The sequence below is a fragment of the Neofelis nebulosa genome, chromosome 9 (assembly GCF_028018385.1).
Source record: "Neofelis nebulosa isolate mNeoNeb1 chromosome 9, mNeoNeb1.pri, whole genome shotgun sequence".
Classification (NCBI taxonomy): domain Eukaryota; kingdom Metazoa; phylum Chordata; class Mammalia; order Carnivora; family Felidae; genus Neofelis; species Neofelis nebulosa.
In genome coordinates this window covers 117647631-117661211 of record NC_080790.1, presented here as the reverse complement: position 1 = coordinate 117661211, position 13581 = coordinate 117647631, and the positions used below count along the sequence as shown (strand labels likewise).

The window sequence follows — 13581 nt, the reverse complement described above, 5'->3', positions numbered from 1 at the left end:
CATCCATTCTTTATATACGTCCACTCAACGTTGAGTCCCTGTTGTCCTGTCTTTATGTCTATAAGGAGGTTGGAAAAAAAAAAATAATGTATTTAAAGTATTCAATACAGCCTTAGTACACAATAAGCGCTTAACAAATGCTGTTACTAAAACATTAATTAATCATAGTATCTGTGGTAGCCACTGTTTTTCAGCCACGTTGATTTCCACTTCAGAGACTGTCCCAAGATACTCTTTGCCGACGTTCCGCCTCCCATTGTATTCTGGGACTTGTAGTCCGGAAGTGGGTGACTGATTCCCCCCCCCCCCCCCCCCCCCCAGCGCGCAGGCGCAGTGGCGCGGATTCCCGGAACAACCCGCAGAGGCTCCCAGGATGAGCGGGTGGCGGTGGCTGCTACCGCGGCGGCGGCGCTGACAGGACACGGGCTCTATGCCTTTCCCGCTGCTTGTCCCGCTCGGCCTCCTGTGCGCGCTGCTGCCCCTGCACCATGGTGCGCCAGGTCCAGGTGGCACCGCGCCCGACCCCGCCCACTACAGGTGAAAGGGGTCAGGCTCCTATCCCTTCCAGAGTTGGGGAAGGGGAAGCGCAGACCCGGTCCCTTTCCTTTCCCAACGTTCTAGGACTCCCCCCGCCCCTCCCCTCCGACACCCCGACCTGCTCAGACCCCGCCACTGGGCTCAGGTGGTGATTCCCATTTTCCGCTCTATTCTTGTCCTTTCCCCTGCCTCATTTTTCATACCCCGCACCAGGGAGCGAGTCAAGGCCATGTTCTACCACGCCTACGACAGCTACCTCGAGAATGCCTTTCCCTACGACGAGCTGCGACCTCTCACCTGTGACGGGCACGACACCTGGGGCAGGTAGTGCGAGTGGAGGAGCAAGGGGGCGGCTGGGGTCTGGCAGTATGGTTCCTAGGCGGGCGGGTCACTTGGGGCCGGTGGCTTCACGGTCTCCTCGCCAATTCCAGAAAAGCTAGCGAGGGTGAGGCTACGTTCCCTCCAATCCACCAGGATCCACCCAGCCTCCTGGAAAGTTGGATCCCACTGTGGAAAAAGCCTGGGTTAGCCTGGTGGACTGGACCTTTGAGCTCCAACCATGACAGTACCAGGCACCAGCCTGGGGACTTGGACAAACCTCTGGAGTCCTAGGCTGTCGAGGAAGGTTTCCAAGAAATCAGAAGACCCAACCCCTTCATTTTGTAATTGGTTAAACTGGCCCAGGAGGGGATGTAACTCTTCAGAGCATTTGTTGGTGTAACTGAAACACACTCCCCCATTGCCCTCACATTACTGACTGCTTCTTGAGATTTCAGCTCAAAATGTCACCTAAGTATTAGCTCCCTTAACTACCCACCCCCTACAGGTCACTCTCACAAATCACCCCTTTTATTTTATTTTTTTATTTATTAGCACTTCTCACTCTCTGATGCTATCATTTTCACTTGCTACTAGTTTGTTTTTCTTACTTCCACTAGAATAAAAACTTATGAGGTGGAATTCTTTGTCTTGTTCCTTGCTGAGTGAAAGATCATTGCGTTTAGCTGAGGATGACATTGATTAAACACTGTGCTAAGCATTTTACTTGTGTTTTCTCATTTAATTCTCTCAACACCCCTAGGGGTTAAGTGTTGTTTTGTCCATTTTACAAATGAGTATGCTAAGGATTGGAGAAGTTAAGTAATCAACAAAATGTGTGCTGGTTTTCTTTCCTTTTTCTTTTTTTTTCTATTTAGTTGGAAAATATGTATAAGCAAAAGGCAAATTCAAACAGTAAAAAATCATAGACAATAAAGTAAGTCTCTTACATACCCTAGAACTCCAACCACTGTTAACTTTCTTGTGTATCCTCCCCAAAATATTTTTGTTTTTTACCATCATATGTGTATGTGTATCTTTTTAAATTAACTCTTTAAAGTCATAACTTACATGTAATAAAATGTGCCCATTTGAAGCATCTAGTAACCACTATCACAGTCAAGATAGAGAACATTTCTGTCATCCTAAAAAGTTCTCTGTGCTGCTTTATAGTTCATTCCTCCACCACCACTGGCCCAAACAACTGCTAATCTGCTTTTTGTCTATGTATCTCTTTTTGAAAATGCAGATATAAACATACCTCACTGCCTATTCTATCCTTTGTCTTTTTTCATTTAACGATATAATTTGAATATTTTAATATTAGCCCATAGAACAATAGATAACAATTTTTTGTTACAACTTCATAGTTTTGCTCTGTTTAAATGTACTACAATTTAATCACTCTTCAACTGGTATATGTTTGTGTTATTTCTAGCTTTTTGCTTTTCTAAACAGTACAGCCATGAGCACTCTCAAGCATACAGCTCTGTGCACATTGAGATAAATTCCTAGATGTGGAAAAGCCTGTGCTCTTAGCCACAATCTTATACTGCCTCCCCATGGCAGAGAAGAACGCCAGTGAATATAGGTGATATGTTTAACCACAGTTGAGCTACATCAGCCCATCCTCCCAAGTGCATTAAATGGGTCAGAGCTTCTTCGTAATTTTCACTAGGGTTTTTCTGTTGTGACTGGAAACTGGGACGGGAAGAGTCATCACTGTGCCTCACTTACTAGTTTTGGGGGTATCTGATCTGGGGCAACCTTCATAGCTTGTGTTTGATTTTCTTACTAAGCAGCTGGAATTTCTGTCCTTTTACAGTTTTTCTCTGACGCTAATTGATGCCCTGGACACCTTGCTGGTAAGTGTCTTGATTGTTCCTTTACCTCACCATGGTTGTGCAACCAATATCCTTCCTCTTTTGGCAGCTTGACTGTAGGCAAAAAACAAGTTCTTCACTTGGGCCTTTTATTTTCATCTCCGTATTCCGAAGCTTCAGATTCTGGTCGCCCAGCTAGATAGAGGGAAACGATGAATTCCAAATGTATTCAGGGTCATTTATTTAGCACATGTTTACAGAACACCTGTCATGAACACAGAACTGTGATAGACCTGTATAACTCTCTGGGGGATACAGAGACTTTGAGACCCTCCTTGTTTTCAGAGACTTACATTCTAAACATAAATGTGGTGTTTTGTTTTTTTTTTTTAAGTTTATTTATTTTAGAGAGAGTGAGTGAGTGTGTGCATGCATGCTCAAGGGGAGGGGCTGAGGGAGAGAGAGAATCCTAAGCAGGCACCACACTGTCAGCGCAGAGCCCACTGCAGGGCTTGATTTCACGAACTCTGAGATCATGACCTGAGCTGAGATCAAGACCCAGGTGCTTAACTGACTGAGCCACCCAGGTGCCCCTTCAGAGGCTTACATTCTAATTGGACATGTTCAGTGATAAAAATAGCAGTGACTAGTTAGTGTGTTATGTGTAGGGCTTGTGCTAAGCACTTTGTGTGTATTATCTTGTTTAACCCTTCTAACAACCCCATAAGGTACATCCTTTACTCCTTCTTCAAGTCAGGAAAGCTATTGCTTAGAAAGGTAAACTGGCAGGGGCGCCTGGGTAGCTTTGTCGGTTAAGAGTCTGACTCTTGGTTTCGGTTCAGGTCATGATCTCCGTTTTGTGGGTTTTAGCCCCATATTGGACTCAGCACTGACATTGTGGAGCCTGCTTGCAATTCTCTGTCTTCCTCTTTCTCTGCTCTTTCCCCACTCATGCTGTCTCTGCCTCTCTCAAAATAAATTTTGAGAAGAGGTAAAATGGCTTGGCCAGGGTCCACAGCTATGAAGTAGCAGAGCTAGGACTTGAGTTTAATTCTGTAGGACTCCAAGTCTTAATCATCCTCCTTAAAAAGGCCACAAGAGAGGATTTAACAACTTTATCCATATTTCACTATTTCTGGTCTGTCACCCCTTCTCATTTTTATATAAATTAATAGTATTTACATGGTTATGATCACCTTGAAGATATAATTTTTCTTTTTTTATTTTTTCTTAAGTTAATTTATTTTGAGAGAGAGAGAGAGAATGAGAGTAGGGGAAGGGCAGAGAGAGAAGAAGGGAGAGAGAATGACACTTAAGTTGGGATCTGAAAGAGAAGCAAGTGTCAACTAGGGAAGTGAGGGAGGACAGAGTGTTCCAGGCAGAGGGAACAGCCTGTACAGCCTGTACAAGGGCCTTATGGCAGGAGAGAGTGTGGCAAAGGCAGTGAATTGAAGCGGGGCCATTATGTCTGGGAGGTGGAGAAGGAAATTCAGGAAGAATAGTGGAGCCGGGGGTCTGGTTGGGGACCAGATGATGGAAGCCCTTGTTCACTGTGTTAAGGATTTTGATTTCTAATTTAACAGCAATGGAAAGCCACTGAAATATTTGAAGTAGAGGGCAGGAAATGCTGAGATTTCTGTTTTGAGAAGATTACTAACTGCAGTGTGGAAAAAGATTCATGTAATCATTCAGTAAACATTGAGTAATTGCTTCATGGGCTGCGCTTGGCACCCTGGGGGAATGCAGGAAAGAATGAGGCTCCTTCCCAGGCAAGATTCTCTTCATGTGGAAAGAAATAGGTGCCCTAAGAGTTGTGTGGATAAAGTTATTGGAGTCTTTTAACGGACGAAGAGGGTTCCTTTTAGCTGGAGGGATCAAAGGCTTCCTGGAGACATGACATTTAGACAGTCAAAGATAGATTGGATTTGGAAATGGGCAGACACAGGATGGAGGGATTTCTGGTAAAGGAAAGAGCATGTCTGAAGGCAAGAAAGTGGAAAATAGTGGTTATAGTTTTTCTGAAGTAGATGAAGATAGGTTAGATGAAGATGAACAGCGAGAGACATGGTCAGAAAGGTAGTTTGAGTCCAAATCATCGAGAGCCTTGAATGCTGAGACAGGATTGTTTTGGTTCCTTGTTCAAACCAATATAGACAAAGAAGGGAATTTACTGAGTCAGATAACTAAAAAGTCCAGGTAAAGGCTGGCCTCAGAATCAGCTGGATCCAGGCATATGAACAAGTCTTCACGAATCTTTCCATCTCCTATCTCTGCCTTCTTTGTTAGCTGTGTTCTCAGGCGCTCCTTATGCTGGCAGAGTAGCCATCAGTAGTTCCAAACTTACTTCCCACTCAGTCAGGAACCTGTGTGTGGGGGAAGAATCAGCCCTTTTGAATTAATTCCCGAAGTTGAGTCTCATTGATCTGGCTTGGGTCACACACTCATTCCTGAACCAGTCACTGGCCAAGGGATACAGTCCAGTGGTCCAGATCAAGTACCCATTCTTGCTACTGAAGGACTGGGGTCAGCCTCTCCCAAACTGCAAGAGTGACTGTGTAAAAAGAGTGATATCTCAAATTGAGGCACTACTATCAGAATAAAAGATATCAGAATTGCATTTGGCTGATGGTTTAAATGAAAAGGGTTTAATTTTCTCGAGTAAAAGAAAGTCTGGAGGTAATTTCTAGCATTGGGTTGGCTGTTCAGTGATGCCGTCAGAGACCCAAGCTCTTTGTATCTTTCCATTCTACTATCATTAGAGTATTGGCTTTCATTCTGATGCTTAGTACCTCATGGTCTAAAATGGCTGCCACAGCTCTAGATGTAAAGTCTGCTTTCAAGGCAGAAAGAAGAAGAGTAAACACCATGCCAGTGGTATCTGTCCCTTTTTATTAGGAAAACACAATCTTTCCCCAGAAGTGCCCCCAGTAGACTTCTCAAGGCTTAGCATTGGCTGGGTAACACATTCACCTCTAGCAGCAAAGGAGGCTGAGAAAGCAAGTATCTGGATTTTCAGCCACCACCTTGGGAACCTACCAGGGTAAAGGAGATTGGGAATCTGTGTTGGGCCAACCAACCTGCAGTGTTTTCCACAAGGATGAATGTGACCAGAGAAGTTTAAAAACAACAGATATCTGCTGCAAATGTCAAAACTATGCAGTCTACAGTCTCTATTGTTTCCACTAAATGGGTACATAAGGACTCTTGAATTGGTAACTAAGAATTGACTTAACCAGTCTCTTGGTATTGGGTCTCCATGGTTTCTAGATCTCACTGTTTCCTTCTCCTGTCACCAGTACTAGAACAGAAACTATAGATCTTAGTTGAATAAGTGATGGCCACACCAGCATAGGATCCCAGACTCTCGATCTTCAGTGCCTTCAAGCCTCAGAGAGCCTCACTGTCAAGACCTTCTTCTCTTCCAGATTTTGGGAAATGTCTCAGAATTCCAAAGAGTGGTTGAAGTACTCCAGGACAATGTAGACTTTGATATTGATGTGAATGCCTCCGTGTTTGAAACCAACATCCGAGGTGAGGGCTGCCTGCTGGGGTTTTGGAAGAAAAGAGTGTGGAGTTTTTGCCTCTGTGTAAACCAAGAGGTGGTAAATAGAATCTTAAGGGTCAACCCTGCCAGGGCACTTGGCCAAAACCAGTGACTGAAGAGAGATCTTTTTTCCTCCTAGAGGGTGGGGTGTGGAGGTCTCAGGATCCCCCATCAGCTTCAGACATGAGCAGGGGGCAGAGAAGAGACTGGAAAGAGATGTGCCAGAATTACTCACATATTTAACATGTATTTGGTGCTAGGCATACAGCCATGAACAAGAAAGATGTAATCCTTGCCTTCTTGGAACTTATTGCCTAAGAAGCGCTACCCAATAGAACTTTCTGTGATGACGGAAATATTTTATATCTGTGTTGTCCAGTGTTGTAGCCAGTAGCTGCACCTGGCTAGTGAACATTTGAAATGTGTCTACTGCAACTGAGGAACTGAATATTTAATTTCATTTAATTTTAACAAATTTAAATTTAAATAGCGACGTGGTTCACGGTTCATGATTATATTATGTAGTGCAAGTCTAGGGCATTAGTTTCCAAAACTTGCTGCCCATCAGAACTATTTGGGACCTTTTGGGGCGCCTGGGTGGCGCAGTCGGTTAAGCGTCCGACTTCAGCCAGGTCACGATCTCGCGGTCCGTGAGTTCGAGCCCCGCGTCAGGCTCTGGGCTGATGGCTCGGAGCCTGGAGCCTGTTTCCGATTCTGTGTCTCCCTCTCTCTCTGCCCCTCCCCCGTTCATGCTCTGTCTCTCTCTGTCCAAAAATAAATAAAAAACGTTGAAAAAAAAAAAAAGAACTATTTGGGACCTTTTAAAAAGTTGAATTGTGGGGCACCTGGGTGGCTCAGTTGGTTGAGCATCTGACTTTGGCTCAGGTCATGATCTCATAGCTTGTGAGTTCGAGCCCCACGTCGGGCTCTGTGCTAACAGCTCAGAGCCTGGAGCCTGCTTCTGCTTCTGTGTCTCCCTCTCTCTCTGCCCTTAACCCACTTGCATTCTATCTCTGTCTCTCTCAAAAATAAATAAAAATTTAAAATAAATAAATAAATAAATAAATAAATAGAAGTTGAATTGTCTAGGTTTCAGTCTAAACCTAATGAATTTGGATTTCTGGGTTGGGTCCTAGAATCAATATTTTTAGCAGGTTTCCAGTGATTCTCATAAAGCTACTACAACCCTTATTTGCAGTGAACTCCTAGACCACCAGTGGCTTAACAAATTGTCACTTCTGGAGGCTGTTATTTTTTGCTCCCTCATTTTGCTCATCTTTATTTTGTACGTATTTTGCAATGCAACTTGTATTACAGACATGTGATAACAGTTTTTTAAAAAATTAAGGAACAAAGACAGCATGATATAAAATCCTGGTTTAGGGATCAGATGGGAGTTTGAGGCCATGCTCACTGCTGGCCTCAAATTTTCTTCAGAGCCCAATTTATCTTCTGTAAGCTAAGATTGCCTTATACCTTTGTTATACCTTATACCTTTGTTGCTGATATGAATATTTCTTTATTGCTGATATGAATATACCAGCATATGTACATGTATACATATATGCTGGTATATTCATATCATATGTATATAATTATATATATTTATATAATTATACCAGCTTTCTTTTGGTTGGCATTTGACTGGTATCTTTTTCTACTCTTTTACTTTCAATCTTTCTGTATTTTTATGATCAGATATATCTTTTATAAATTATATATTTTGTTTGTTTACCCATCCTGACGATCTTTTAACTCAAGCATTTAATCCATTTACATTTACTATAATAACTTAGGTATTTGCATTCATTTCTGTGGTTTTATTTTGTGCTATTTGTCCCATCTTCTCTGTGTTCTTTTCATCCTCTTTTGTGTGTGTGTGTGTGTGTGTGTGTGTGTGCGCGCGCATGCCTTCTTTAGGTTGACTTTTCTCCCCCTTATCCATTTTCCTCTTATTAATGACTATGCTCAGTATCTGACTTTTTAAATAGTTTCCTGGAAAATTTAACAAACATTACAAATTTAACAAACATTACGGAATTAATGAAAATCTTTATTTTCCTGAATAGTACAAAACCTGGCTCTGAGAATATCCTGACCCACATGCTATAGATTATGTATTTTAGTTTTTTGTCTTAAGCCCTCCATACATTATTGCTGTTCTATACATTTGACATTTTAGATTTACTTCTATATTTACTTGTATATTTCTATATTTATTTCTTTGGCCATCTTTCCTACCTGTGTCTCAGACTTTACATCTGTGATCCCTTTCCTTCTATCTGAAGTACTTCCTTTAGAATGTCCTCTAGTGCACGTGTGTTCTTGGAAGATTTTCTCAGCTTTTGTTTGTATAAAATGTCTTTTTTTTTAAGCTTATTTACTTATTTTGAGAGGGGGCCGTGGGGGGGAGAGCGGTACAGAGAGGGAGGGAGGGAGAATCTCAAGCAGGCTCTGAGCTGATGTGGGGTTCCATCTCACAAACCATGAGATCATGACCTGAGCCTACATCAAGAATTGGACACTTAATGGACTGAGCCACCCAGGAGCCCCTATAATAAAATGTCTTTATCTCACTGCCTTTGTTTGGTCTTTGAGGGATAACGTTGCAGGACATATGGTTCTAACTTGATAGTATTTTCTCTTAGCACACTGAAGAAATCTTTCCATTGTCTTCTCATTTCATTGTTGTTATTAAGAAGTAATCTGTCAATCTAATTGTTACTTTGCAGATGATTGGTTTTATTTATGCTGGCTGTTCCTTCATTTTAAAAACTTTTATTATGGAAGTTTTAAAATATATATAAAAGTAGAGAAAATATATATAATAAACTGGGTTACCCACCACTTAGCCTTAACAATCATTATTACACAGACTCTGCTTTTGAAATCTTTTTTTTCTTTGGTGTTCTGCAGTTTTACTGTGATGTGCATAAATGTGGATTTCTTTTTATTATCTTGCTTGGGATTCCTGCATCTAAGAATTTGTGTCATTCGTTAGTTTTCAAAAGTTCGTAACTATTTTCTCTTCAGGTATTGCCTCTCCCCATTTCCTCCCTCTTCTCTTTTTAGAACTCTAGCCAGATATTTGTTATACCTTCTTACTATATCCTCCAAATCTCTTTGGTATGTTTTAAAAATAATTTTGTTTCTCTGTGTTGCATTCTGGGTAATTTTTTGAAATCTGTTTTCAAGTCTACTAATTCTCTCTTCAGATCTATTTTATTTGCTAATAAACCTATCTATGTAGAAATGCCCTGCTGGCTCAGAAGAGTGTGTGACTCTTGATCTCGGGGTCATGAGTTTGAGCTCCATGTTGGGTGTAGACATTACTTAAAAAAAAAAACAGTAAACTTGGGGTGCCTGAATGGCTTAGTCGGTTAAATGTCCAACTTCGGCTCAGGTCATGGTCTTACTGTCTTGTGAGTTTGAGCCCTGCATCAGGCTTTGTGCTGACAGCTCAGAGCCTGGAGCCTGCTTCAGATTCTGTGTCTCCCTCTATCTCTGCCCCTCCTGCTCACACTCTGTCTCTCTCTCTCAAAAATAAAAAAAAACATTTAAAAAATTTTTTTAAAAATGAGTAAACTTAAAAAGAAAAACATGCCTATGTAATTAAAAAAAATTTTTTTTAACATTTATTCATTTTTTGAGAGACTGAGACACAGAGTATGACCTGCGCCAAAGTCAGGCACTTAACTGACTGAGCCACCCAGGCGGCCCTAGGCTTGGTCATTTTTATAATTTCTTGCTACTTACTCATCTATTCCAAGCCTTTCTTTTATTTCTTTAAACATTTCTACATAATTACTTTGTATTCTGTGTCTGATAGTTCCAGTATTTGATGTGTTGGTAAGTCTTGTTCTACTGTCATTTTTGCTGGCTCGTACTCCTAATGCTTTGTTTCTTCGTATGTCTTGTGATTTATTTAGATTTTAATGTGCACTCATTCCCTAGACTTTATCCCTGGGCTTCTTTGAGGCCTAGATTGAAGGTGAATTCTTTCAGCTAGAGTTTTTGTTTACTTCTTCCATGTGGCTGGAGGCATTGTCTACCAAAAACTGACTTATGCTAAAGGTTTGAGTTTTCCTGGACTACTTAGTTGGTATGAATTCAGGTTGTAAACCTTAGTACCATCCTGTAGTTATTAATTCTTAGTGGAGATTTGTTTGTTTGTTTGTTTGTTTGTTTGTTTTTCTTCCCTTTACTTGGCATCAAGATTTGAGGCCTGCAGTTTTCCTTAACTGTATGCTAGGGGAGGTGGGTAGGGTTTATTCTGATCCATCCTTACACAGAGTATATAATTCTTTCAGATCCCAACTTTATGGAGGTTATCTTTTATCAGACTCTCCACTTTGGTAGGTCCTGCCTTTGTCTCTTGTTCCCCCTCTGCCAAGAGGAGGGGAAAGCTGAAGCTCAAGGTCACAAGATTTTTTTGCAATGAGAGGGCCATTCAGGATATCTATTTAGCCATATTTCCAGATACAGAACATTTATGGCTTTTTGCAAGTCCTAAGTATTGTGTAACAAATTCAAATAGGTTAATTAATACAATGAAGGTAATAACTACTCTGCCCCTCACCCCAGGTCTTAGGGAGATTGGGAGACAGAGTGACTGAGTGGAATGAGCACAGGCTTTGTAGTCAGACAGACCTGGCCCTACCACTTACTAGATGGATGACCCAGGGCAAGTCACTTTACCTCTCTGAACCTCAGTATCTTCATTTGAAGAGACAGTAGTACCTAGTGCTTGGTATACAGTAGGGACTTTAAAAAAAAGTGATAGCCATTGTTTTTGTGACCCACCAAGAAGAAGAGAATTTGTGAACTTAACACTGCACCAATATGTGGGATTAAGGGATTCTTTCACTAGGTGGCTCTAGCCCCTTCCCAGCAAGCCGCTCAACAGAGTATGTAGGTTTAATTGACACAAGGGAAAAACTGGTCCTTGGGACTCTGACACTTGTGTTTTGTGCCATCTGTAGTGGTAGGAGGGCTTCTGTCTGCTCACCTGCTATCAAAGAAGGCTGGAGTGGAAGTAGAGGCCGGATGGCCCTGCTCTGGACCTCTCCTGAGGATGGCTGAGGAGGCAGCCCGAAAACTCCTCCCAGGTAAGACCCACACTGACATGCGGGAGAAATGCAGTCCACTGGATCCTGCTTCTCTTGCTGGAGACAAGAGTGGCAATGCCGGGCTATTTTCTTCTGTTCCTCATCCAAACAGTATTTCTACCTCTGGCCACCCACCATGGAAGTCAGGAGAGTCCTGGGCATTTTGAGGGCTTGTCAGACCATGGCCCAGGATGGATGAGCTGATCTTATTACTGTTTGCAGGAGAGGGCTGAAGGCCGGCCTGGTGGGTGGAAGATTCTTGTTCCTATTTGAGTGAGCCCTTTTGCCCCCTCTCAGGCCCACACACTGCTGGAATAAAAGGGTTCCAGAGAAAAGCCTTGAGCTGCACATTAGGAGCCCCCAGTTCTGAACTAGCCAATGTCTTGACCAAGCCATTCTTCTCTCCTTGGCTCAGTTTTTCCATCTCTGAAAAGGGATTCATAATTCCTGCTTGCATGCCACATTGGCTTTTTGGGAGGCAGAAAATGAGGTCAGAAAGGAGAAAGTGCCTGGAGAACCTCAAACGCCACTGAAATGGGAGGGACACGTTTTGGAGCTAAGCTGTGTCCAGGGCAGCAGGTCAAGCCTCAGTGTGTTTGTCTGGTGGGGCAGCAGCTGGGCTCGATAGCATCAGCTGGACACTGTGTTCTCTTCAGGGCGTGGTGGAGACTCTGGGGCTGTTCACACCCAAACACATCACTCTGTGCTTTCACCAGCCTCTGGGCCATCACTGTTCTCCCTTTCTGGAGATGACTGGAGGACAGTGAGTGAGCTGGGTTCAGATCCACTCACGGCTCACGGCTCATGGCCTGAGTGTCTCCTTCCAAACATCATATCCTGTGTGAGTCATCAATAGAGCACACTGCTTAGTTGCTCCTTTTTTTTTTTTTTTTTTTTTGAATCATTAAAAAACATTTTGTATTGAGAAATGTACATACTGGAAAGTACATATTGGAGCAAGCCCCAGGGTATCTGCCATTCAGGTAAAGAAATAGGATTTTGTCACTCCCCCTCCTTTTTTTTTTTCAACTTTTTTTTTTTCGTGTTTATTTATTTTTGAGAGAGACAGAGACAGAGCATGAGTGGGGGAGGGGCAGAGAGAGAGGGAGACACAGAATCTGAAGCAGGCTCCAGGCTCTGAGCTGTCAGCACAGAGCCTGACGTGGGGCTCAAACCCACAAACCGTGAGATTATGACCTGAGCTGAAGTCGGATGTTTAACCGACTGGGCCACCCAGGCGCCCCTGTCACTCCCCCTCTTTTTAACACTGCCTGACTTTTCTGAAATATTCTTTGAGCCCTTCTTGGTTGTGACTTGCATTCTCCTTCCTTGCCACTGGTGCCTGCCACTCAGCAAATTTATCACTTACAAGAGTAGCCAGACCTTACAGTTCTTGGAAGTTTTGATAACTTTGTTCACAGTTTGGTGACGCACAGGCTGCTCTGGGGTTATTTGACCTTTTGGCCTAGAGAGGAAATCTCTGCCTTTGGCTGTTTGTCCAGTTCCTTGCCTTGAATCAGAAGGCACCAGGGTGGGATGGGCAGAGCATAAAGGAGTGGGCGCATGGCAGGCATTCCCATTCCAGCTCTGTTTGACTCTTTCTGTATGACCTTTGAGTCACTTCTTACAGGCATGACTTTTCCTACCTGTAAACTGAGGATTGGACCACATCAGTAGTTTAGTGATTTATATCCTTAAAAAAAATAATAATAATAGTTTACCCCCTAAACTATTTGTTTGTTTATTTTTTAATGTTTATTTTTGAGAGAGACAGCATGAGCAGGGGTGGGGCAGAGAGAGAGAGGGAGACACAGAATCAGAAGCAGGCTCCAGACTCCGAGCTGTCAGCATAGAGCCTGATGCAGGGCTCGAACTCACGAACCATGAGATCATGACCTGAGCTGATGTCAGACGTTCAATCAACTGAGCCACCCAGGTGCCCCTCCTCCTAAACTATTTAGAGCAGGGACCCCAAACTGGCTCTTCTGGGGCTGTTTAGGGTCTGCAGATAGGTTTCATTTGGTTATAATTGCACTTGGAAAAGTATATGAGGGGAAATTGGATGAAAGTGGTCAAAAGATACACTTCCAGTAATAAGTAAGTACCGGGGCTGTAACATGCAACATGATGACTATAGCTAACACTGCCATGTGATATATTTGAAAGTTGCGAGGAGAGTAAATCCTAAAAGTTCTCATTGCAAGGAAAAACCGAAGTTTTTCTTTTTGTATCTATACAAGGTAATGGATAT

At 42.7% G+C, this 13581-nt stretch overlaps 1 protein-coding gene across 1 annotated transcript in view; it reads left to right on the top strand.

Annotated features, from left to right (window-relative positions):
• Positions 1-334: 334 nt before the first annotated feature.
• EDEM2 (ER degradation enhancing alpha-mannosidase like protein 2) overlaps positions 335-13581 on the top strand; it is a 31277-nt gene continuing 18030 nt past the window's right edge. The window contains exons 1-5 of the mRNA XM_058685392.1: positions 335-537; positions 751-861; positions 2681-2720; positions 6104-6209; positions 11205-11330. Of these exons, the coding sequence (XP_058541375.1) occupies positions 431-537; positions 751-861; positions 2681-2720; positions 6104-6209; positions 11205-11330 (490 nt within the window). The 5' untranslated portion in view covers positions 335-430. The remainder of the gene's footprint in view (positions 538-750; positions 862-2680; positions 2721-6103; positions 6210-11204; positions 11331-13581) is intronic.